This window comes from Euphorbia lathyris, chromosome 3, assembly GCF_963576675.1.
Source record: "Euphorbia lathyris chromosome 3, ddEupLath1.1, whole genome shotgun sequence".
Taxonomy (NCBI): domain Eukaryota; kingdom Viridiplantae; phylum Streptophyta; class Magnoliopsida; order Malpighiales; family Euphorbiaceae; genus Euphorbia; species Euphorbia lathyris.
In genome coordinates this window covers 95625752-95653354 of record NC_088912.1, presented here as the reverse complement: position 1 = coordinate 95653354, position 27603 = coordinate 95625752, and the positions used below count along the sequence as shown (strand labels likewise).

Here is a 27603-nt window from a genome sequence, read left to right as displayed (position 1 = left end):
AGGATTGAAAAACAAGTGCTCCTAGTTTAAACTAAAATCGGCTAACGATGTACCAACTTTCAATAACAACAAATAATAATACAGTAAAACCTCTATATAGAAATACTCTATATACGAATAACCTCCAATTTGTTATAAAAAATTTCGGTCCCAACTTGGACCGGTTATAAATAAGAATAACCTCCCAAATGTTAATTGTTATACATAATCCAAGTCCCACCTTTAGAAACTATACCTCTATATAGGAATAATTATGTAAATAATGTATATATGTATTAAGGATTTAAACAAAATTTATTAAAAAATTTAAAAATTATTAAGATTAAATATGAGTTGGCACACAAATTCCAACTTTAACTATAAATTCTTACCATTTTCCCATAAAACTCTTTTCTTTATGTATTGGAAACTAAACTCAAAACTCTTCCAATTCTTTAGGTATTGGAAATAAAACTCGTAGACTTGATATGCTAAACATTAAATTTATAAACTTTAAGTGTTGATTTTTTTTTTTTTTTGGTACCAAACTCTATATAAGAATAACCTCCCAATTGTTATACAAATTGTCCGGTCTCAAACGTATTCCTATATAGATGTTTTACTGTAATAATAATAATAATAATAATAATAATAAACAATTGAACCAAACATACATTTTCGAATTATTTTGTTCCTATTCTTTTTGGGTTTTTTTTTTCTATTTTCGGAAGGAAAAAGAAGAAGATATAAACATTATTCAACAAGGGAGAAAGATACTTATACATAGAAGAAACCAAAAATTTAAGATACAAAGTCTGATCATGTGCATAAGAAATGTCAGCAAGAAAAATACAATAATATCCTAAGGGAATGAGATGACATGATGATTCTGAGTTCCATCCATTGGGGAAGAAGAAATTGTCGGTAGCGTAGGACTCGGAATCGTTCGATAAAAACAGAAAGAACAATCAAACTGTCATGGAAACACAGTTTGCGTATCTCTTTGTTCTACCTTCTCTCTGCATCTCTAAGAAAACACAGGCATACGTACTATACAGAAGATTTCGGTATCTTGAACTGTTTCTTGAGGAACTGAGATGCCTCTGAATCGGTTCGATGACATAATATTCTCAATAAAGTTTGAGTATCAGCACCTAGTTTGCCTCCTGCCCCATGCCTTTCCATGCTCGTGGATTTCAGGTCATCGACCAATTCTCGAGTCTGCAGGCCAAATCAGAAATCGAAATGATGTATACTTTATCCATCTGGAGCTAAATGCTGTTACTCTAGATGTATCCTAGCATCAATTGCTACATCCACTACTCTAGACAGTAACAACAAATGATGTCTCTGGCTCAGAGATGTAAATGGGGCTGGGATTACCCGTCGGGAACGGGTAATCCCCTCCCCGTTTTATTATGGGGCAGAGACAGGGACTAATATGTGCCCCGTTAGCGGGGATGGGAAAGGGTATCCCCGTCCCGCGGGGATCCCCGAACCCGCCCCGTATTGTGCCCCGCGGGGATTCCCGACGGATTACCCGTTTAATCTCCGATAACATATTATTAATCATAGAAAATAAAAAATACGCATAGAAAAACTTGAACCTATGATTAATCCGATCCAAATGCCTCTATATCTATTTGTTCATCATATTCTCTTATTTTCTTTCTTTTTTTCTCTATTCTTTTCATTTATTTCTGTTTTTCCTATATTCTTTTAAACTTTAAATGGGTAAACGGGGATACCCGCGGGGTCGGGGATTCCCCGCGGGGCGGGGACGGGGATGAATGTTTTCCCTATTTGTTTCGCGGGGTGGGTATGGGGATTCCCCGTTTAGTCGGGGAACGGGAATGGGAACTCCAATCCCCGCCCCGCGCCGTTTACATCCCTCCGGATAACATTCAAAGAATGAAAATTCGCAGCCTAATACTTCCAGAAGTTTGAAAACGACTAATGACCCCTAAACTTGTTTAAAGTGATCTATTGACCCCCTCAACTTGCCTAAAGTAATACGCAGTACAACTTGTCCAAATCTCCACTTGCTCTACCACATAGGACTTAGGGAGGTTAATAATGTCACTTTAAGTAACTTTACTAATCAGTCATTTTCAAAGTTGGAGGGGTCATACTTTTCAGGACAAGTTTGGGGGACTAGGGATGTATTAATCACTCATTCGGCGGTGAAAGATAAATGACAGGCTTAAACATCAGGAGCCCTGTACTTGGCCAAATAATCCGATTGGCCCGTGAATTTTGGAGATATCTTATTAGCCCTTAAACTTGCTTAAAGTGGTGTATTTGGTCTCTTGAACTTGCTTAGATTGACCTATGGCGCCCTGAACTTGATTAAAGTGACCTATTGGCACCTTTGAACTTGCTTAAAGAGATGCACACTTCAGCTTGTCCAACTTAGTTTGCCACGTAGGACTTGGAGGGTTAATCATGTCACTTTAAATAAGTTTAAGGGGATAATAAGACATCTCCCTGAGAGGCAATCAGATTATTTGGCCGAGTAGAAGGGCTCTCATGTATTAAGCCTAAATGATAATTTGCATACATCTTTCCATATATGTCGTACTAACACAAGTTGGAACCTCCTATTAATTACTCATAACATCTATATTCTTGAAGATCATTACTAAAACTATAGCAGCAATAACTAACCTCGTAAGCATGCAACTTAACTACGTGACGAACTCGTGCTACATGATTCTCAACTACTCCTCTAGGAAGCCCATCTCCCCCAGAAATGAAAAATTCCTGCCAAAGGAAAAAAAGAAAGGAACGAATGAAATAGTAACCGTAATTAGGTGCAAAAACTCAAAAAAGAAAATGAAATTCCAGCTTGTATATGTAGAATAAACTAATTTACCACTAAAGTATTCAATAATAGATCACATATAATTCGGTTTGAAAAATCCAATTTTGAAATCTAAACATGCAGTTACCTGCCTTTTGCAAGTATTTCCTCAGTTAAAACTTAAAAACAAAGAAGTGTCCAGCTAAAAAGGGATAAGGTCCAAATTTGCCACATGCATATATACCCCTAATGTATGAAATGGTAAAATTTTGGATTCAACGTTTTCAAGCAGGAGCAATGTTTAGATCCAAGTAGGTACCCATAAATTTTTTTTTTTTTTTTTAATGAATCAATGGAGACAGCAATTAAATACCTTCAGCACTTCCAGATCTTCTTCTAAGAATCTTGCATCAGCTGGAAAGAAAACTCTTGATGGTCCTCCATCTAGTAAGACTCGGAATAAGCCATCCTGACAGGAAGAACCATTTCAGTTAAAAGCAAATTCAAGAGCTTTTGGAACTTTTTTAAGGCAGAATTAGTACAAACCATAGAAGCTTGGAGAAGACTTGTCACTACACGATCCCGGAGTGGTTCCACGATAATATTACACAGCTGACTCAATTCCTGCAGCAGTTGCTTAAAATGAGGGCTTTGCTTTTATTGAAGCAACAATTGATATAAAAGGTAAAATCAATCCACCTGAATTCTACCTTAGACACTCGAGGAGGGTTATTGACATTATATTAAGTCTCTTAAATCTAAGATTTGGGTTTCAGCTGTGAGAAGTTCAAACTTTTGATGTTACATTCATATCAAGAATTAAACAAAGAGGCACACTTGAGAAGTGCATAAGACTAAATTTAGCATAAATTGAGTTGAAGACGCAAAGATTGATCAAGACGATAGCATATGGAATATAAATAGAGAAAGCTGGAATGACCACCATGCACGGGAAAATCAAATGTAGTTATGCATTTTTTCCAACATAGCAAAGTCTGACACTTATAATCTGACATATTAGGTGGAAATATGGTAAAACGCTTCTTTTTCCCCCTTCAGAAAAGGAAATAAATAAAAGTAAGAACATAGATTATTAGTTGTTAGTGTAACTTACTGTATCAAGTGGATCAATTAGCACTTCCAGCCTAGACTGGGAAACAGTGGGTCTATATAAATTCTCAATGAATGGATCCCTCAAGTTGCAGAAGATGATTTTAGTTCCTGGAAAAAAGACTAATTAATTAGAATTCAAGTACACATCTCAAGGTGATGGACATGTAGATGAAAGCAATGCTTACCAGTAACCTCACAAAGGCGGTCAATAGCAGCATTTATATCTTTTCTACTTCCATCAAATGAGCCCTTCTGGTTAAAACTTGTCGACTTCTCATCCATGGATTTCTCTACTCACATATAGGTTCATAAAGATTACGGTAGAAATTATCGAAATGTACTTGGTATTAGAATTGTAAGTAAGCATACATATAATGGCATTTTCAATATTACATCAACATTGTATCAGTAATTGGAAAAGCAACATTCTTAGTAGTTCATATATATGCATCAACATGGGTTCAATATAAGGAAGGTGAAAGGTTGAAAATGTAGAGTAATCCCACCAACCACACAGAAGAGTGGCAGTCAGGAATTAGAACAATTTAATTATCTAATAATATAGCCAGAAATATATTTTATGTTCAAGCGAGATATCTAATGCTGGGTTTGAAGTGGTTGTCCAGCATTAGTAATGGTATAAAATGGAATCCATAAAATAACTAGGTCTACAAGCAAGAACATAACTTTGATTTCCACTAGACTTCCAGAACAACCAATAAGAAAAGAATAATATCAAAAGAGAAAACTTAGGACAAAAGTGCATTTTTAGAAACATACTGATAATTTGCTCATGAGGTTTTTTCCTAGTCCATCGCTCCCAAATGCTATCTTCCAACTTATTCAGTTGACTAATTGCATACTGTTCATAGATAATCACAAAACTATGATAAAAATAATATGAAATAATGAAAATTTCAAGCTCGCCTTTTTCCCTTGCAATGGGCAACTGAAACTCACATATAGTGTATTTAACTGGACACACAGAGTTGTAGTAGCTGGGACATGGATGTCACTTGATTTTCTCTCCTCAGGTAGCTTGGAATCAAATAGCTCCTTCTTAACAAAAGCCTTTAATCCAGCCTCCCTTCTGAATCGTGTGAGAATAGGAACTGGTGGAATTAAGTCTTCCTTCATCGCTACATTTGAAAACCCACTTTAAGAATAATTCAAAACAGTAAGGAGGAGCACATACAACTCCCTTATCCAATTGTTGATGCTTTAATTGGTGAGGGGTTAAGAAGTTATGTGCTGCATAAACTCACCCAAGTTTTCCGTGACATGATTTGCATACACTTGAAATGCATTGTCAACACCCCGAAATAAACCATTCAATTCTGTAGACCTCATAGGAACTTTCAGAGCAAAAAACTGATCCACTGTCTGCAACAAAAGAAATTTTTTGTGATGGAGGACCTTAGCTGATGTCTCTACAAGCAGATAAAAATGGCTGCAAAAAGAACACAAATCATGCTTTAAAGAATCTAGGAAATTCCAGAAGCCTCTCCTGAGAAATTGAGGTTCTATTTTTGTCATACCAGAATTGCATTTATGTTAAATTCTCTTTCCAAGTAGTTTCATGGTGGAGGAGGAGAATTCAGAATTCTCCTTGAAGTTGCAGAAATCAAATATTCACAGAATAAATGTAGAAAAAGTACATTCATTTGTAACTAAGACTTCCTGAATTTCTGGTTATTCTCTACAAAAAACCTTCAAACTATCAGATATTAATGTGAATTGGGCCACAACTATCAGCTTAAGGTTTTAGTTCAATTGGTTCTATGACATGGTATTAGAGCCTCTTAGACCAAGTGATCAAGAGTTTGAATCCTGACAACCCCTTTTGTTGATTTAATTTCAACACATGGTATGTATTGTACACACTTCAAGCCCAGTGGACATTTGTGTGCGGAGTGTGTCATATATTAATATGAATTGGGCCTTAACTATCAGCTTAAGATTTTAGTTCATTTGGTTTCATGACACAAACAATTATCAATTATGCACATCTGACCTGTATCACAAAGCCTTCTATATCAATTTTTATCCAAGGGAATTATTAGTAACTTTATATTCAGAAACTATAAAACTATAGCATTTATACCTCTTCCACAATTCTATATACTTCAACAATTGAAATCCCATGCCGCTGTTGAGGAGATATTGGCTCCCATCGCTGAGAATGATTTACAAAAAAGTTTGAAGCTCGATGTTAGATAAGGAAAGCTCTAGATCCTTAATGAAGGGAACCGAGCAAGAACTAAGAGTACCTCTGTTACTGAACTAACATATTCACATAAAAGATGAGAAAACCAAGGAGTAAGAAAAGCTCTTTTTAAGAAGATAAAAGAAACAACTTTGAGTTGTTACCTCTTGTTGAATGGCTCGTTCTACCCAACTCAAAATTCTTCCAAGCTGAGAATTAACCCATCGCATAACCAATGTTCCAGATACTGACTCAACCTTTAAACAGAACAAAAAAATAAAAGAAAGAAAAACCATAAGAGGAAGACAAATAGATGGATTCCATGTTCATAAAGGAGCTCAGAAAATTTGTAAGAAGCATAATTGCCAGACGGCCCACTTTGAAAGCTCCAATTCAACAGTCTCATTTTTTTTTTTGGTTGACATTCAAGAGGGTTCCATTATTAAACTAACTGATTTATACTGTACGCTTCAAACTTCCACAGCATTTCTTCACCAACTACATAACATCCTCTACTCCACAAACTTTCCTCAAGTTATATTACTCTGGAACTAAATTTACTCAATGGTAATCAGAGAGAAATTGTGTGCAGCCAAATCAAGTACTCTCACCTGGTATGCACTTAGTTTCCTGACCTCTCCTCCAGCAGAAGATATAAGTGACATTATATAGTGCTCAAGGCTATCAGCAGCGGGAAACACTACCACTACATCCTCAGTCAGATGCTCGGCACTATCAAGAAATGGTTTCTGAATACGAGCAAGTTCGGTTAAACTTCAATATCTAGAGAAGTGCATACAGCAGGAAGAAAAATATGAATACATGTACTCAAAATCTTTACCAATTTGACTCCATAAAGCCTATGAAGAAGCGATGCAGAAACAACGGCTGCTTGAGGATGTCTCTGAGACAAAATTGGTGTGAAAATGGTTGATTCTTTTTTCAGAAGTTTCTTGGTTTCTTCTGCAAGCAATGCCAGATAATGCTCATGCGATGTGTCTGATCTTTCAACAACCTGCAAGGTCTGCATTCACAAAGAGAGCAGGGAAAGAAATTAGTATAAGTCCATGCTCCAAGAATAAACAAGGAATATCGATATTGACAATTTATTCATGTTTTATACACGTAGTTCAGTTCGGAGGGTACTAGTAACTCCAGTGGATAATAAGATGAATATATCCCAGTGAACCATAATGCAAAATTTTCAAAGGTGGTTAGCAAAATATAAACATTGACATCACTAAAACATTAATTATTTAAAGTGAACTACGTGTTCTATCATCAACAATGTAAATTGACCAGCCAGAATCTGTAAGGTCAGAAAACTTACCCTTGTAAATGCATTCTTAATGGAAGTTGATATGTATGATTCTATCTGATCTCGATCTAGGGTAGATGTGGATTGTATAACCTGAAAGAAAAATTAACAATTTCTTTTAAGAGTGGAAATGTGACTTGAAACGCTGTGACTTGAATTATCATACAACACCACATCACAAATTAAAACACTAATTGACACTGGATGTTTCAGAATCCATCATTGTTCACAACGAAGCATCCTACACAAATTTTAACTGAACAAATAAAAATCAATTCTATATCATGCTCACCAATATACATCGTGCTTTAGTAAGGGTTTTAGTACCTGATCAGATTCTTCAAAAAGGAGCCTCCGAGTAACCATAGCAACTAATACTACATCATCCATAGTTGCTGATTCCTACAAGACCAATAAAATGAAGCACTGAATCACAATATAAGTTTCAAAATCTTTAATAGGCTCTGGAAAGCACACTATGCAAAATGATGATAATAATAATAATAATAATAATAATAATAATAACAAATCTTCATACTGAAAAATGCATGATACAATGGTTTTTCATTTGTGTTTCCATAATTTGAAAAGTTACTTCAATTAAAATAATTAGATTTAAGCTACTCAATTACTTAAAAGAGGAATGAAGATTGCAAAGATAACAGAAAACTGAAAAAAATGGTTTCAATCATGCATTACAATTGTATGATAAAAAAAATTCTGCACAGAAATGCTACAATCAAATATTTATTCTTCATAGCTTCATGCAGGTTATTGGCAAGAGTTAAATTCAAACAACTCAATCAGTCAGATAGCGCCCATGGATTGCAATTGTAATTGATGTACATCTATCATCAGATCTAAGTTGGATCAAAAAGTAAATTCAACAACTTTTCAACATCACATAGTGTCTCAAACCTCAGCAAAGTGTTTATGATAGTCTGCTAGCTGCTTATCAGCCCATTTCTGAATTGGTAACAAAAAGGACTGCAAGAAAGAGAAATCTTCGCCTTCAACTTTGGAGTGCAAACTTTTCAAGTGCAACCTCTCTTGTGGACCCCGTTGTTCCTTCAATGGTATCTTTTTCAGCTGATTAATGGCATGTTTCAAGAGCCGGTGTTCCTGTGTGATAACATACTGCAATTGAAAGAACATAAATCTATAAAAGATATTGCCAACAAAGCATCTATAAACTACATAATAAATTAAGAACAACGAAAAAAAAAAGTAAAAAGAAAAGCACATTGAAAATTTCTTTCTTGCTTGTAATTGTCTCATTAGTCAGGCAAAACCAACTACATTCTAGCAACAGTAGCCGTTAACCACACATACAAGCAATTCTATTTATTTTATAATAACCTTTAGTCTTCAGATGTAAAATGTCGATTAATAGGCTCTGAAAGAAGTTCATTTGCATAACAGATAACTTAAAAAAACAATCTTCAAATAATCAGAAAAATACTATATACGCCATCTCAAATGCTGCTAGACAGTTATACAGTCACTTTTACTCCAAAATTAAACTTCTTTCCACCCAAACTACCCTAATAAAATTCAGGTAATAAAATATGAATCCATCTCTACAACTGGAGGACAAGGATCATAGTTGTAAGAGAAAAAGCCCAGCACCATATAACATGTATGCGAACTTGTTAAGTTTGTTGTAAATTGTAGCTCTGACATCCTACGTGAAGCAATAAGAAGGCTGCAACTATTCTCTATATTCAATAATCTTAAAACTTCCAGCAAGCAATTGTTTGAACACATAGTGCAGATGGAGTGACTGAAATATAATACCTGACGAAATAATACCCATGCATAACATGTGTAATGGATTGTCTCCGTAATACCAAGTAAACGCCATGTTGACTTCAAGAGCTCAAGAGTTTCTTCCACTTCCTGAAAGTAAAGATGAGCCATGGATCAGGTGAACCAAATAAAAGTGAACAGCATAAGAAATCTTGTTCATTTAGAAAATTTACAGTTTGATTTTCATAAAAGTTCCCATAAAAATATACATCTTGAAATCTTGAAAATTCTTTTGAGTATGAGATGTTTTCACCAAAGCAAATGCTACACAAACCTTAAATATTGACAATCTAAACTTATCTATTCTGTCATTAATAATACATCATAGCCAAGAGAATAATTACTAACCTCTGTCAGCTTCCCCTCATCTAAAATATCAAAGACACTGACAAGGAGTTTCTCATACAATCTAACATTAAGGTGATAACCATCCGCCCAGTGGCATACTTCACCTGTTAAGTCACCCCGAGCTGGCCTCTCAGCAAGTGGAACAGCAATCTCTCTGAGAGAACGTAGGCAATCTGTTCGTTGGACCTCTCCCTCAGAAGATGAACGAAACTATAATCCATGGAGCAGAGACAAAATGGCATACATAAGACACATACATAAGTGAACCAATATTATAATAAAAATCAGAGAAGCGTCAGCACATTTACATGAGTAAAAAAGTAAATCAAATTGAAAAAGCCAGGAAGAGAAGCTATGTAGCCAACTACAGAGAGGAATGACATGATAAGCCACATTTTGGCATGAAGTGCATGACATAAAAATTGCAAAATAGAATGAAGTACCAACCTCAGATTCCTCAATTTTTGCCAAAACAATCCTCAAATCACTTGCTTTGCGTCCAGATTCACCGAACCCAACAACTGGATGATTGATAAGCCCCTCCTCCAGTATGAACAACTGTACCAAGATGAAGTAAAGAAAATGTGTAACACTAAAATTGATCAAATTCCTCCCACCTCTCCAATTTAGTTACTCCAAGAGAAATTTATCAGCCAACATAAGAAAAATGAAATCAAATGAAAACAAAGTAAAGAGTACAGAATTTACCTGCCTTTTTTGCCACCGTATATATGCTTTCTTGTCTGGAAATTCTGTCCGTGATATACAAGATAACAATTCCAAGGGAATCAGAAGAGTATCCATTCTTTTCCCCACTTTGCCAACTAGAGCATTGAGCAAGCCTTTTCGTGTTCTAATGTCCATCTCCTCAGTTATCTGCATTCATTAAGGGTGGCAAAGAACCATTATATCATTTAGAGTAAGGAATATAACCAGTCCAAATTAAACCTGAATAGGAGTAAGGGAAAGACATAATGTACTTCTTGATAAGAACAAGAATAACAGATACATCAGCTTAAACTAACAACTATCGATGTAACATTATATTTAAGCACTGAAAGAAAAGTGCATTCTAAGAGGCTTATAATGCACAGAAGAGGTACACATATAAAAAAACATGATTAGATGCTGCAACAATCTGATTTTGCAATGAACTAGAGAGCTTCAGCTTATGAATATTTTAAATGGGGCTGGCAAAAGTAATACAAATAAAACTACAGATAGAATCCTTCATCTATTTGTCTCTTTTTCTCTATCTCTTGTTATGAAACATCCTATTTACAAAGTTTTTCCAGGAAAGTGCCATTTATACTGATGCACGTATACAATAATATTCTATATTTTAGACTTGATACTGATGACCTAAGATAATTATTTCATCCTTTAGGAAGAATCCTGTAAAGGAGAAAAAGAACAGATAAAGCTTAAAAGATGAAATTCTCAAATACCTCCATCTGGGCACGCATGATCTCTAACAAACCATTCAATCCAGGTACACGTTCCGACTGCACAACATTCTCACTTTTACTACGTCCAAGCTTCCTCATCAGCCGTGACTTTTTGTCTATCTTTTTATCCTTTGAAGGAACTATAAGACCCCTGATCATGTGGTGATAAATTGATAAAATGAAATGAAAGGACTGCAGTAAACAAAAGAATAGCAAACCGAAAAAGTTTATAATATAAGCTAGTAAAATGCAAGGTCCCGATCTCTTATCAATTTCAGATTAGAAAAAAAAAAAGAATGTGCAAGCCAAGTAAAATTTTGGGGACTTACCCTGCAGCCCCAGCACATGCTAAGAGGATTTCATATGCAGTCTCACGGAGATCGTCATCTGAAATACCTGAAAACAAATATTTTTGAATCAACTTGCTTCCTATTCAGATGTTAGCAATAAAACATCCAATTGTGCACCCTTACTATTAAAAGAATGATAAAAACTCTTACCACAATTTTCATGCTATAAAATGATACCAAACTCTCATCTTGACATTATACCAATCACAACCCTGTGATTATTTCACATATGCTAAATTAATTTTTTCCGTTTCCAGTAGAATCTCTCAACTTTTATTTTTCCAAGGCACCGCAAATATGCTATAGGTGATGAAAGTGGTCTTAGAAATATCAACAATTGCCAAAAAAGACCATGTGCCTATCCAACACTATATCCGAGCATTCCACATAAATTATAAAACTGAATTCCTGGGGATAACTTCATCAAAGCTGTCTAATAAATATTCTATTTGGAAACTGGAAATACTGCCTGCTACTTACCACAAATTGAACTCAAAATTAGAGAATAAATTAAACAGTTATATTTATGAAGTGGGCTTAGCTAAACTTTATTCCCTTGCTAAACCAAGATACAAACACACTGAAACTCCCAAACTCCCTTTGCTTCTAATAAAAGAGAATAATATCAAAGAGTAAGTCTCAAAAAAAAAAAAATATACACCCCAAGATATCCAACATGCAATTGACAAAGTCTCTACCTCATAACCCAGTATAGCTTCCCAATACCTAGATAGGTGGAAACACGTAATTTTATTGTATTACCCATCTGAAATTTATAAAACTTTGCTTGGGAATTCTTAGACAAAGAATACGACTGTTTGAACTTTCTTATGTGATGTAAACATAATTAGCAATACATTTAACCTTGTCATGTAGGTATGTGCACGTCTTTACAAATATGCATATGTAAATATATATGCATATGGACATATATGATGCTTAAGAATCTAAGCACAAAACAAGAATGCTCATCCCTACCTATTCAGCTTCATTCTAAGGAGCCATGAAGTAGGATGCATTAGCTTAAAAATTTAATATAGTATACTTATAAGCCCCTATAATTACCTGTTGCAAAAGTGGGGAGTTTCGGCACAAGATCAACATTATCAATCGTATTACGCCTAATCCTGACACTAGCAAATTCATGTTCATCTTCATCATCCTCAAAATCTTCAATGTCATCCACAGTAAGTTCCCGAGCTTCAGTGGAGTTAAAGGACTCTGACTTTGCAACACTTGACAATGATGCAACAGGGGATGGTGCAAAGAAAGGAGCTGATGCAACAACAGGGACTGGTGTTGAAGCCGGACGAGGTGGTGGTGCCCTTCTTGGAGGTAACCCTGAAGATTCAGGATTTGTAACCAAGAAAAATTCATGTGCAGAACCGCCATTACTCTGAAATTAACGAAAAGGATTCAACTTATAAAAATACCAGCCCAAGATCATTACGTCACTTAGAATAAGTTAAATGAAGGCCTAAACCATATGTAGCTCCCTAAAGTTGTCCATTTTTGTCACTTTGCCCCCCAAACTTAAGGGACAACCCATTAGCCACTCCAACTCCCTGAAATTAACATAACGCGCCCCTTATTTTTCCTCAATCGGAGAAGATTTTTGCCACCCGCCTTTCAATTGTCTTCTCATATGCAATGTGACTTTTTACTTCAAAAAAATTTACCCCTTCTTAGAGCATATTTTGCAATAGCCTCTCTATGGTCATACACACTTTGAAATACCATTCCGAAAGGCCACGTTGCAAGTTTTTATAAAAGGAAAATCTACAAGGTCAACCGAAAGGGGAGTGGTCCTCATGGGTCAATATCTTCTTCGATTGAGGAAAAATAAGGGACACGTTATGTCATTTTCAGGGAGTTGGAATGGATAAAGGTTGTCCCTTAAGTTCGGGGGGCAAACCGACCAAAATGGACAACTTTAAAGTGCTCCGTATGGTTTAGGCCTTAAATGAATGGCCCCATTCATTAAGCATAAATTCACAGCTAAGTTAGAACAAATAAAATATTTTAAAACCAGATCCTAAACTAGAAAAGCCAATAACTGCATATGCATGTCATATCTCATTAAAATGCATAGTTCTTAGAAAAATCGAAAGAGAAACTACTGTGAAAACTTAAATTCCAGATTTCCAGTAATCAATTAGGCATACCAGAATATGAACTCCTATTCAATTATTTTGCAAGGAAATGAACAATATCCTTATTCATGTACGATATTGCAGGTTAATACATACCATTTGGGGCAACTCAGTGTTATCATGGTAATCTCTTATTGCCTCTGAGAGCTCTAGCATTGCACCTAGATTAATGGCCAACCATTAGAAGGATAAATCCAATGAAATGACAATTTAGGTAACAATGAAAAACATAAAGACGAGGCCAACCTTTTTTTGCACAATTGAGTACATAATCTACACTGACTTGGTCTAGATCCACATCATCTAATGTAACCGCACCAGGAGGCATTACAACTTTCCTAATCAAGGTACCAGAAAGTATAAAATCTAAAAGTATTCTCCGGTCCCGCCGGTATCTTTGCAGAATCTGAACATCATTCTGCCTATTTTCATAACACGCTAAAAATTCAGCAAAAAAATCTAGAGAGAGAAGACAAAGAAGTGTTCCAATAAGATAGAGGTAGAGCTCAATACATACTCTTCCATGGCAAATTCTACAAAGTTTTACAGCTCTATAAGCACGCTATCTTCATTCTTCAGAACCTGACCACGGAATGATAAAATAAAAGTAAAATTCCCAATTCAATTCAATAAAATGCTAATAATATGCACCGAATTCTCAATTAATAAAGAATTATATTACATTTTGCAGTACTACAATAAGCACGGATAAAGCAAATCGCAGCATTGAAATCCTAATATTGCACTTGAATCTAACAAATCGAGAAAGCAAAAGTCAAGGATTCTACTATATCGCTATGTTTGGCTGCTAAGAAAGAGAGAGAAGACGAAGAAGAAGTAATGGACTTAGTCAAAAACACAACATTAGATCCAATTAGTCAATATAATATGCAGATAATTGAAATGGAAAGAATTCAACCAAAAAGGAAAATCTATAATTTCACACTCAACTACGCCCAAATCAGCTTCAAATCATACTTCATCATTGCCATTAAATGTCAATAATTAGGTTAATGAAAGCTACATAACATATTAAAGTGAATTGAAACTGTCTTCTCTTTTACTCAACTCACATTAAATTAAATAACCAGATAAGATGACATTAATGCCAGATCCAAGGATAAATATGATTAGAAGTGAGAACTCAGTGAAAGAAGCTAACATTCTGAACCCAACAAAAATTGGGAGAAATGCAGGATTTTGAAGCGGCGAAAGAGAAGAGTCAAAGTAGAACCTTTAAATAAAAGAAATGGAGATAATGAAAATGAGATTGGAATTGAATTGGAAATTATGAGGTCTAGGGATGGTGAGATTACTAGGGGAGCTAGACTGTGGTGTTAAGAGAGATGGGGAGGGAAGGAAAGGGAGGATGAAAGGGAGGGAAAGAGAAGGGGGTGATGATGACGGTGGATTTAGGAAATCTGAGTTGGATTATTATTTTGTAGTTTCATAATTAAATATCTTTATTTTCCTTTTTTAACTCTAGATACGTTTAATATAAATAAATAATCTCAGACCTGATTTGTTTTACCTAATGTTTGATGGTGTTGTTTTCTAGACAGATGCTTTTGTAAAATGAAGTCACTAATTAAACACTTACAACTTTTTATTTTGAAGTGAAAAGTCTAACAAAAGCATGAAAATGAGCAACCAAACATCCCCTTAGAAAATAAATGTATAAAATATCCATAAAAATTAGGGTAATTAATTTATTAGTCCTTATATTTTAACAAAACATACTGTTTAGTCCTTGTATTTTCAAAAACACACGGTAAAATCCTTAACGCTTTTCTTGATGAACTATTTAGTCCATAACATTTTTCTCAGTGAACTATTTAGTCCCTGCCGTTAGACTCTCATGAAGATTCTGTTAGTCAATTTGGATTTGCATTCTTCTTTTCCTTTATTTTTCTTTCTTTAAACTCTAATGCATCTGAAATCAACTTTGAGTGATTTTCTTCTTAATCGTTCAAATTCGTAAGCATTGAGTCTGTTATTTTTCTTATTCTCCATATAAATAACTTCTTTTTCTAAATTGGGTTTCCTCTTCTGAAGTTTGAAGGTAAATAGTAAAGGGTAATTTAGTCATTTCCAAAGTCATAAACGGTAAAAAAATCTAACAAACAGACGGAAGGACTAAACAGTTCACTGAAAAAAATGTTAGAGACCTTACCATGTGTTTTTGAAATATAGGGACTAATAAATTAATTACCCTAAAAATTAACCATAATGTATAAATTTAATCTTGTGGATGGGTTTAGTCTCTATATAGTAATAAAGTTATAATATTTTCGGCTAGATATTAGGGGCGGGCAAAAAAACTGGTAACCGAACCGAAAACTGGTAAACTGAATCGGAAAAGATGGTTAACCGAACCGGTGGTTTTCCTTTAGAGTTGAAAAGATAGTCTGGTTCAATTTTTGGTTCGGATTTGATTTGGAGTGTACAAAAAAATCGCAGATAACGGTTAACCGAACCGTTTAATATATATATTAAAAATATATATTTATTTATTTATTTATTTTGTAAATACATACAAAATACATACATAAAATAATAATTATATACTTTATAAATACTAATACTAAATACTTAAACTTATTATTCTACCTCTTCTAATACTAAATATATTTATTTGCTGCATTTGCAGTGTGTCCGTCGAGCAGGATTAATGATCCCTGGTACTGGCCTTCAAGTACTTATGGTGAGTATTCTGTGTCTACTGGTTATGATTTACTGGGAACAGTGGACTCTGATGTGAATACGGGGGAAGAATCTCGTGTTTGGAAGACTATCTGGCAAACACAGGCTCCGATAAAGATTCAGACATCCTCTGGCAAGTTGCCCATAGATCTATCCTTTGTAATTCTGTCTGTTCCCATAGAAGACTTGCCGCTTCGTCATCCTGTGCTCGTTGCCATCTTGAGGAAACGGTCCTGCATGTTCTCTGTGACTGTCAAGTGGTTGTATCTGTCTGGACCTCCCTTATCCCTGCCATGTATTTAGCTTCCTTTTTTACAGGTGATATTAAGAGTTGGCTGATGCTGAACTTGGAGATCCATGCGGCTGTTAGGAATGTTAAATGGTCGACTCTCTTCTCTTTCACAGTCTGGTGGGTGTGGAAATGGAGGAACGATTTTATGTTTACCAACACCCGACCCTGGAGTTATAGTGTGGATCGATTAGTGAATTTATATACTGACTATTTGCAAGCCCAGACGCAAGTTTCGAGTGGGAGACCTTTGATCCCGCGGGTTATTTAGATTTGCTGGCACCCACCAGATGAAGGGTGGGTCAAGGTAAATACTGACGGTGCCTATAAAGGCAATCCTGGGTTTGCGACTGCGGATGGTTTGTTAAGAGATGCACAGTGCATCTTGCTTGGTGGATTTGGAGCAAATATTGGTTACTGCACAATATCTCTAGCGGAGCTTTGGGGTTATATTTTGGTTTATGCCTGGTATAGGATGCGGGTTACAAAAAAGTTATCCTAAAAGTAGATCCCGCACTGTTATCCATTTGATCATGAATGCAGTTGAATTTCATCATCTGTTCACCTGGTTAATTTCTCGGTGTAGACAGCTTCGAGATAGAGAATGGATGGTTGTCTTTGTGCATACTTATAGAGAAGGGAACCGTGCTGCAAACTGGCTGGCGAATTTTTCAGGTTCAGTGCTCTGGGTTATCATGTGTATGATGTGCTCCCTGTAGACCTCCAAAAGATCCTCTCTGATGACTATCAGGGCCTGGCTCTAAGCAGAATTATTCGTTCTTAGTTTATGGTTTCTAACTTTGTTTCATTGTTTTTTCTCTCTATTTTCTTCTTTTTTTTTTCTGTTCCCTGGGCCTTGAGCCTTCCCCGTTTACCAAAAAAAATAAAAAATAATACTTAAACTCTTATTCTACCTATTTTAATACTAAGTACTTTGATGTTTTGAGATTGCTAATGGTTTGAATATTTACAATTTTTTTTATGTTTTAAATGTAAATTTAATGGATTGTTTTTTAGTTCGGTATTGAATTATTTTTGCATTGTTCTCCTAAATTTTAGGATTAAGGTGCAAAAATACCTCTAATGTTTTGGGTCAGGACCTGACGTCTAAAATTGTGCAATTTTACCTCTAACATTGGAAGAAAATCAATTTTACCCCTAACGTTGATAAATTGCATCAATTTGAGAAATAATTCATCAAACTGTCATCTCGGCCATGAATCTTGTCATCTACACTTCACACATGCGTCATTTTATCAGTAACAAATCACAAACATATGTTGGGATCTGAAAATATATATATTGTTCTTTTGTACGAATCAGACAAAAAAATTTAAAAAATTCACCAAATTTATAAATATTAATCTCCAATTCTATTATTAATTTATAAAAAAACATGAAATCCTTTTTTAGAACGAATTGATATGCAATTGGTGCAGAATAAGAAACAAAAATATTTGAATTTTATAATAGTGTCTGAAATTTACCCAAATTATCAACGTTATGGGTAAAATTGCTCTTAGCTACCAACATTAGGGGTAAAATTGCACAATTTTAGACTTTAGAGGTAAAATTGATCCTGATCCAAAACGTTAGGGGTATTTTTACGCCTTAACCCTAAATTTTATTACGCAAAATTAATTAATTAAATTAAAAAGAAAAGTAAAAATAAAAATAAAATTCCTAAAACTAAAATTTTGGGTAGGCTATGGTTATAGACAATGCTTTAAGCTGAAATAAAATACAAAGATTTTGTTGAATAAAATAGGGTGTTGTTAAACATAGCTTTCTTTTTCCACCCTTAACCACCCGAAAGGACGAAAATGCCCTTTCAGGTGTTGAGGTGGGTAAAGGGATTATTTTTTTCCTCTCCCTTGAGGTGTGAGGTTATCACGCCTCACCACAAGGTGAGGCGTAATGTCCTCACACCCACATGTGAATACATTTTATTCCAATTTCAAATTTTAATTATTATTATTTTAAACAATTCTAAATATTATAATTATTGACATTATAATTTGAATTATAATTATTAACATTATAATTTGAAATATAATAATTAATATTATAATTAAATAATATACATGTAGTATTAAATATGTATTAAAATGCGTTAAAAACAATACTAAATTACAACAAGTTAATTCGTCCAGTTTCATTCCTCTATAATCTGCTTCAGATCAGTCCTAACTGGTGGAGCCTGCTCATCGGGCAGGAGTGAGATCGCCCGCTGAGCGACGCCTGCCAAACGGCTAACCCACTGCACAAAATTAAATATTAGAAAACAAACATAGGTAAAACAATAATAAATAAAAAATAATAAAAAACCTACATATTCGCTGTTGGAGCGAGAATAGTGGATTGGCGCATCCTGAGGGGCACGAAGCAGACGAGGGCGTGAATATCGTCTGTACCATTCCATGTACTCGGCAACACAAACACCAGGATCGGCTCCAACTGCCCCTCTGACGTCGTTGTAAACCTCATGGAGATGGGACGACCTGATCCTATCGCCACTCTTGTCGACAAACAAGGTGGATCCTAACATAAGCCATATCCATGATGTGGCTCGAGTCCCGATATCCCGATCCTCCCCCCGCTGGGTAAGGCCCTCCACAACATCCGCAAAAACACCTCCACCACTCTAGTAGTGCGCCAATAGCGATAACAACTCTTCTTGAGTAATCCAAACATAATCATACACATGGCTTACAGCCGTTCCACACTGCATGTATTGGAGATCATCTGACCGTCCACTAGAATACGGAGAATCTGCCATACATCGTGCAACAGGATAGTCATCTCCCCGAACGACATGTGAAAGGAGTTTGTATCGGGCTGCCACCGCTCCACAAACGCATATATTACAGGCACATCCAAATTCTTGAACATGGTGGATGGGAGGTGAGACAACTCAGTCCTGTCTACTATAGCCCTCAGCTGTAAATATGACACATATACAATTACTGAATATTTTTAAGAGTTATGGTTAAAAATAATAAGTAAAATAATTTATTGAGCAAATTATTTCTTACCTCGGGAATCATACTATGATATCATCGCTGTAATATGGTGCAGGCTACTGATATGTTGTAGCATGTAAGAAAATATCGATGATGCCCTCCCAACATCCGTGAGGCAACATGTCCTAAAAAACTAGGAATCACAGATCCATCACTGGGACCACCGTCCACCGGCCCCGAAACAATCCAGCTACGGTCCTTAGTAGGTTTAGACTGTTTTTCGATCCCTGAAATAATAATAAATTTTAAATAATAGTGAATTATAAATAATACTAAATTATAAGTTGAATTAAACTATAAACAATATTAAATTATAAATAATACTAAATTATAAGTTGAACTAAACTATAAATAATACTAAATTATAAATAATACTAAACTATAAATAATACATGTACTAGCAAATTGACTACCCATGCGCTGTCTGCTCAAGCCATGAGTCGGCTGCACATCATCATCATTATCAGATCTCTACCGTCGTTGGGCCTCGGCTAACTCTTGAAAATACTCATCCACAACGTCATAACCAGGATCTTGCTCTCTCGCATCATCCGCCTCATCTCCCCCCCACTCAGGCTGATCCAACTCAGGCCGATCTATCTCAGCCGTCCGCAACTGCTGCATCTCAGCCGCTCTCCGTCTATTACCTGATACATCAACACCACGCGCTCTCATATGACGTGGTGTATTATCGGCATCCATATCTAACTACCTCGCTGCTGGCGGGATAGATTTCCCGTCTACACTCTTCCTCTACGCGTATTGATCCCATTTTTTTATAAATTTAGAAACTAGATACAAATATTATTCGTCTAACTAAATATTATTTTTAATTAAATAAATTAAAACTATAAAAACTTTATTATTCTAACTTACTAAATATTATTCTAACTATATTTAAAAAAATATTATTCTAAATAAATATAAATAAATACAAATAATTTAAACTAGAAAATATAAATAAAAAAAATTTAACATTAAAATTAAAAATACTTAAAATTAAAAAAAAAATTATTCAACCCCCCGGACGTATGAACATCATGCCCTCACATAGGTGGGGGCGTGATGCTAATATGCCTTTCCTTTCCTATGGTGGGGGCGTATGGGTATCACGCCTCCACCACAAGAAAGGCGTATGAACATTACGCCTCTACCTGTGGAGGGGCGTAATGTTCATACGCCTCTCCTATGGTGGAGGCGTGATACCCATACGTCCGAAGTCTGCAATTCTGGAATTTAAAAAACAGCAATTTCAATCACAAAACCGTAAAAAAAAGCAACCATTCGAGTCGAAATTACGTACCATTAACCCTTTTCCTTTGCCGCCCCTCCCCCGATCCATACTTTTTGTTCGGATTTGAGTTTGGAATTTGAAAAGATTTGAGAGGATTTGGAATTTGACTCAAGGGTATTTTCGTCTTTGTAATAGGCTAAATGTGGGATATTGTGGCTATGAATAGTAATCCACATAAAATAAAGTAAATATAAAGGGGTAATTAATAAAAATTTTTTTACCACAAAGATAGAGCCTTTTAGGGTAAATTACACCTATAACACCGAACTTTACCGTTTTAATATTGTGACCATTAAACTTTAATTCTTAACATTATGATTACTGAAGTTTACACTTTTTAACACTGGTGTCACTCTACTTTAACTAACTCATCAGAATGACTGGTAAAAATGTCAAAAGATATTCAAGAATTAAAGTTGTTAAGAACGACATTTACCATGAAATCATATTTTTTATTTTCCAAAATCATATATTTTTGGAGCTTTCTCTCTTTAAAAATTCACATTATCTTCTAACCAAGCAACACCTAAATGATCTCAAAACGAAAATTTTAAAGAATTAAAGTTCCTTAGAGTATCGTTAATTCTTTGAATTGTTTATTTGAGGCCGTCAATAATCGTTTTGAGGCGTTGAGTGGCCACCGATGTTAAAAAGTGTAAAGTTCAATGGCGTAATGTTAAGAATTGAAATTCAGTGGCCAAAGTGTTAAAATATGTAAAGTTCAGTGGCTATGGTATAATTTTCCCAGACTTTTACTGTCAGTCAGTCAGTCAATCGTGGTTGTGGGAATCCCATTTAAAACGACATAGTTTTCCTATCTCTTTTCTCTGCAGGGTTTTGATTTCTTGCCCGTGGTTTCTGAACTTCATCTGCTGGAATTGCATTTGTTCGTAGCTTTCTCAGAGAAGACCATTCCATTGTTATCTCGACTCTCAGAAAAGGTGAGCTTTCTCTGTTTCACATCTCATCTCTATTTTCAGTTATAATGTTTCATTCTATCTGCAAAACGCTTCTCCATTCTAGAAATCGCTACATTGTCACAGCTTATCATAACCCATCAATGGTGCTTCCATTAATACTCAGATACTTTTCCAGTGATGCTGATACTAGACACTCTTTTACTCTTTCTTACCTCACTAAAACATGTGGCCTATCTCCCAAATCTGCTCTTTCAGCTTCTAAAATTGTCCAATTTGAATCCTCGGAGCAGCCTGATTCGGTCCTATCCTCCTTCCAAAAGTTTGGATTCTCCAAAATCCAAATCTCTGAAATTATTAGAAAATTCCCAAAAATGCTATATTGCAATCCAGAGAAGACCATTTCCCCCAAACTTGAGTTCTTCCTCTCTAGAGGAGCTTCAACCCCTGAACTTGTAAAGATCTTCACTTCCTACCCCTGGATCTTGAATAGGAGCTTACAAAATCAATTGATTCGTACTTTTAATATTTTAATTGGGTTGTTCCAATCAGAAGACAAAGTCATTGAAGTGATGAAACGAAATCCTAGGGTTCTACGTAATAGTCCTGAAGCAATGGTACATAATATCAACATCTTAAGAGAAAATGGAGTGCCTGAATCAAATATATTGTGGCTAATTCGTAAACATTGGCAATGCATTGAAACAATTCCAGTCAAATTCAAAAAGATCGTGGAAGAAGTGAAGGAAATGGGATTCAGTCCTTTGAAGTTGCAGTTTGTTGAAGCAATCATCATATTGACAGTAGTGAGCAAATTAAAGAGGGATAGAAAGGTAGAGGTTTATAAGAGGTGGGGTTGGTCTGATAAAGATATCAATATTGCTTTCAAAAAGTTTCCACGGTTCATGGCATACTCAGAGGATAATATAAGGGCTACAATGGATTTTTATGTCAACAAGCTCGGTTTAGAGTCTTCAGTCATTATGAATTATCCTATGCTAGTCGGATTAAGCTTGAAGAAGAGACTCATTCCAAGAGGCGCAGTTATTCAATTTCTGTCATCCAAGGGTCTGGTTAAATTGGATTCAAGCATATCTACTCTGTTCAGGTGTTCGGAGGTGCAGTTCTTGGAAAAATATGTGAATTTTCATGAGGAAGCTCCTCATTTGATTACTTTGTATAACCGTAAGTTAAATCTTTCTGATACAAGGAAATCTGGAAACAATGAAGAATGACATGTAGATGCAGTAATCAAGATGTATTTGCAAATTTATCTATCCAATAAACATAGCAGATGTTGTGTTGAAATTTGAGTATGATCTGCATTACATATTTGGTTTTGTTCATCCCATTCATTCATTTTACTACCATTTTACTATTTCGTATCTCTTATTAATACTACTGCTTATGGAAGGAAGTAATACAACAGAAATCAGGTACCACTAGTAACCTTTATTAATCTTTTCTTGAATGCTTTATATGATGGGTTTCTTCCTTCTGTTGGGGTCAATCTATATGGATATGAATTGTAATTGGATTCATTTCATAGAGTCTTTATCTTTTTGGTATTTGATATATATCTGCTGAGCTGAATTCAGAAAGTGATGAACATTGTCATTGAATTGAGGTTGGAATTTTGCATTTCAGTGATGGATTTTTATGTCAATAGTTTGAATTTTGAATTTGGCATATCATTGACATTGAAGACGAGCTGCACTTTTTTTATTTATATGGATATCAATTCCAATTGAATTAAAGTTTTCTAATCTGACTATTTTATTTCATAGTATCTGATATTCTTTTTACTTAGTTGATCAACACAATTTAAACTTGAAGTTTACATCAGGCAAAAACATATTGAGACCCCTAATCCTCCTTCTTTGGATGGATGTCCGCATTAGTAAGTTTTTAAACTAAAGAACTACATTTATAACTTGGTCAAACCACGAGTTTATTTTTTTCGTACTTTACCCTATTTTTTATGTGTAAATAATATTTATTTCGGTTATATTTAGCTAATTGTTTTTACTAAAACTGAGAATATCATAACATACTAATCAAAACCGAACAAAAAAGATAAAATAACCGAAACTGAAAATATAAAAGCCAAACCGAAACTTTATTTCAATTTAGGGAGGGATACAATTGGTAGTTTCAACATACATTAAGAGTCTAATTGAAGATTTTAGAAAGTCAGGAACTAATTGACTTCAAGATAGATGTTAACAACCTAATTTATGATTTTACAAAGTCGAAAATCTAATTGACTAAGGGACCTAATTGGGTCTTAAGCCAATTTAAAACTACCACCACAAGTGAGATTTTCTTATTGTGAGCTAAGGTTAATTTTAGGTCTAACACCATAAATAGTATAATTGAGGGCCTATTGTAAAAAAAAAAAAAAAAAAAAAAATCTTATTGTATATCAGACACCTTTAATATTAATAGTTTATTTGAGTTGTTTTAATTTTTTTCTAACTCATTTGCATGTGATAAGAATCTGGATTTAAAGGCAATGCACACATCTAGATTATCAGTTTTGGAGCTCTTACACTTATTTCCATCTCCAAATCCATTTTGGACCTCTCACATTTATAATGTTAGATGTCTAAGTTCTAACTCTGTATTCAGTTATCATAATTCTTCTGTTCGAGTTGCAAAAGGGAAGTTGACACATTCCTCGCCCTCTAGCAGGTGTCGAATTCCATGAAAAGGTATTTAGCCTGTTTATTATACAGCAATCTGATTGACATTTTATAGCCAAGAACTGAAAATCCTTGTTCAGTGATGTGCGGTCCATATCAGAGAATGAGATTGAGGAGACTCCGGTTTGGCATGAGTGTACAACCAAAACCAGGTCTATCTTGCTCTTTAAGCCCCTGGTTTTGTTAACATTCATACTTAAATGTTGGAAACACAGATTGCAGGTTCAGAAATGCCATGCAAGGGATTTAGCTTCCGAAGACAGATAGTAGTTACTTTGCAAAATCTGGGTCATGGTTCAGGAACTGCAATAATGTACTGATGTTCCAAGTTGGACTATCAATCAAAACTTGAAATTGCAAAGAGCTGATTCAGCAGACAACAAAATCTGGCAAACCAAACCAGAGACGACATTACAACCAGAGAGGACAATAGAGATCAGATCAGTGCTTTACTCCTATGGTGCTATTTAATTTTATGGCTTTATTTTCAAGTTTCGGCTACCATTTGCACTATATTGGCCATCTTCATACTCAAAACACATAATTAAAGAAAATGCTTTTTTTTTTTTTTATGATTAATTGACAAAGTTTGTGACTTTATTACATATTCGAAATCACATCACTTGCATTGCTCCTTATTAAACCCCAACCTCTGATTCCTCAGGTCAAACTCCACATGAAAATTCTGCATCTGAAAACTTCCCAATACAATCCCTGGCCCACTTCTCTCTTCCAGCCCTTCCACGCCGTCAGTCACCACCATCAAGCAAGCAACTCCTTCTCCAAACGCAAAAGAATTCTCAGTTGGCAATTCCAACTTTGCGCCGCCCTTGAAATGAAGTGTCAGTTTCGGTAACTGTAGAATTTTAGCACCTGAAGCATTGAAACAGGGTTTAAGCCCAGTCAGCTGTTCAATTTGGACAGCTCTCTTATAGTTCTTCACCTGTGAAATTAACTCACTGCTTAATTTCTCAAATGCATCTCCAGCCATGAAAGTGAAGGTTCTTCCTGAATCGATGATAGTACCGCCGTTGCCGTCTTTCCCCGGCGACGAATACTTGTAAGGAATCTTCACACTCCGGCTTCCAACGCTTATTCGCCGGAGACCAATGTAGTAATAAACTGAAAATGTAGGATTGTCCTTGACCTTGGGATTATCAAGGAAGGGAGTATACACTAATCCCGGAGTTTTCTTATCTGTGTTATAATAGGAATCAAGAACAAGAAGGCTACTTTTCGGTGTATCATCGAATTTACGAGAAATTAAACAGTAAGAGAACTTAGTAAGACCAAGTTGGTTCGGTAGAGATGCAGGACCACGGCCAAAACCGGCTATTCCGGCAGGTTGACCGATGGTAGAGAAAACAGAGCATCCGACGAGAAAATTGGGGACAGTTAGGGCATTAAGATGAAGAGTCTCGGAGAGTGCAGTGCCGCCGGTGAAACCTGAACCATAGAGAATAAAATACGGCGGACAAATCTGGGAACAGTTTCTTTTGTTATTACATTGTGGACAGTGTACTTGTTCATCATGAATCCAAGAACATTTAGGGTTTTTGCAGGCAATTGTCTTTGTAGATGAGGAACGTTTAGGGATAAAAGGTGAGATTTTTCCGGCGGAGGATTCAAAAGTGCAGTTTTTGCAGTCGTAATGATGGGTACAAGGAAACCAAACAATGTCACTACCAGTATCAAAGACAAACGACATCGTTTGAGGTGGAGTTCCAAAGCTAAGAGAGATAGAGTAAACTCCATAGCTGTGAGAAAAGATTTGAGTTTTAGCAGTAGGATGAGGATGATGATGAGGGTATTTGAGATGGTGAGCTCTGGCTAAGGAAGATAAGACTAATTGATTGAGGTTTTGAAATGGGTTTTGGATTGTGTTTGAATTATCATTATGTGAAAGTGGAATGGTGATTGAAGAAGCTAAAGAAAATGTAATTGACAGAAGAAGAAGAAGAAGAATACAGTAGAGCAAAGACAAAGAAACAGAAACAGAAGCCATGGAAATGGTTCTTTGCTTTGCTATGCTTGGTTCTTGTTTCTAGATTTGAATTAAGAGAAGATGACAAAGTGCATGTTTGGTCACGGTTGTCATTTTGCATGTCTCTGTGCACCCTAAACTTGACACCTCTTACCTTCTCTAATTACTAATTAGAGAGTAAGTTTTGGAGTATTCAAGGGAGGCAAACGGGAATTTGAATACCCATTAGTTGATCAAAAACACTAAAAAACTTCACATTTTTTGTGTGCTAGAACTTTATTTAATATTCTATTTCTTTGTCTTATGGCTGCAACAAATCTGGATTCCTAATACACATACACTCACTCAAGTCATATGTGACTGAGTTTTGGGAGTATGGTAGAATCTGCATAAGTCTTTGAACTTTGGTTCATTCTGCAATTTGTTGGCATTTGAGTTTAATTGAGAAAGTCATGAACCTTGTTACGAGAAAGCTCCTCTTTTAATTAAATTGAAGTTGCCAAATATGCTTTGTGTGCAGTTCCTGAATCAAGATGAGCCATATCTTTTTGACAAAGTAAGCAAATGTTTTTGTGCATTACACTTGTTCCTTACAGTATGTTTATAAGCTTTTCACTTGTGCATTAATTTTGAGTCTGTTGATATTCTGCTAAATGAGTTAGTAACTTATTGACTGCTGGACTTGCTTTGCGTATCCGGAATGAGCTTCGAGAGTGGAAAACTGCACAGGAAACAAGACAGCGCAGGAAGGGAAATATACCAGCAGCCCCGTGAAGATGGGTTCGGCCTGCCGCAGGATTCCTCGCTTGTAACGTCGACGCGGGGATTTTTTAGGAGGCAGGACACAGCTCAATGGGGTTTATCCTACAGGACTTGGAAGGTAGATGCACTTACGCGTATCATGGAGCATTAGACGGGCTGTTTGAACCGATCATCGCTGAGGCTTTGGCTATCAAAGAAGTGCTATCTTGGATCAAGTCACAATCTCCGGAATATTTGTATTCGCACGGATTGCCTTTCCGTTGTAAATGCAATTCAGGTTCCAATGACACATAATTCTTATCTTTCGCGTGAAACGTTCAGCAAACATAGCAGCCCATAACCTAGCAAGGGCGGTTGTGTCGGAGTCTGTTCGTGGAGAGTGGGCATGTCCACCTCCAT

At 35.6% G+C, this 27603-nt stretch overlaps 3 protein-coding genes across 11 annotated transcripts; 1 reads left to right on the top strand and 2 right to left on the bottom strand.

The window, feature by feature from the left end:
- Positions 1-714: 714 nt before the first annotated feature.
- On the bottom strand, positions 715-14941 carry LOC136223558 (protein unc-13 homolog). 9 transcript variants are annotated; one of them, XM_066011628.1, is made up of 27 exons: positions 14601-14941; positions 14045-14109; positions 13774-13949; positions 13624-13688; positions 12440-12770; positions 11354-11420; positions 11025-11175; positions 10285-10452; positions 10024-10134; positions 9577-9786; positions 9217-9318; positions 8338-8556; positions 7747-7821; positions 7432-7512; positions 6943-7125; positions 6713-6850; positions 6266-6358; positions 6000-6071; positions 5161-5278; positions 4856-5034; positions 4676-4757; positions 4081-4185; positions 3897-4003; positions 3329-3406; positions 3156-3251; positions 2647-2742; positions 715-1200 (listed from the first exon to the last, which is right to left on the bottom strand). In XM_066011628.1, exons 2-27 carry the CDS (start codon positions 14050-14052, stop codon positions 1030-1032), a joined length of 3282 nt encoding a protein of 1093 aa, XP_065867700.1. In that variant the 5' UTR covers positions 14053-14109; positions 14601-14941; the 3' UTR covers positions 715-1029. The 9 variants fall into 9 exon arrangements, with proteins under 9 accessions (XP_065867700.1, XP_065867705.1, XP_065867702.1 ...); XM_066011633.1 differs by having other exon boundaries at positions 13774-13865; XM_066011630.1 differs by having other exon boundaries at positions 14690-14941.
- Positions 14942-21681: 6740 nt separating this feature from the next.
- On the top strand, positions 21682-24747 carry LOC136224447 (uncharacterized). Its single transcript, XM_066012786.1, has 2 exons — positions 21682-24610; positions 24674-24747. The coding sequence occupies exon 1, from the start codon at positions 21822-21824 to the stop codon at positions 22986-22988; it is 1167 nt and encodes a 388-aa protein (XP_065868858.1). The 5' UTR covers positions 21682-21821; the 3' UTR covers positions 22989-24610; positions 24674-24747.
- A 197-nt stretch (positions 24748-24944) lies between these two features.
- Positions 24945-26515, bottom strand: LOC136224446 (probable aspartyl protease At4g16563). Its single transcript, XM_066012785.1, has one exon. It carries the CDS (start codon positions 26461-26463, stop codon positions 25078-25080), a length of 1386 nt encoding a protein of 461 aa, XP_065868857.1. The 5' UTR covers positions 26464-26515; the 3' UTR covers positions 24945-25077.
- Positions 26516-27603: the final 1088 nt, after the last annotated feature.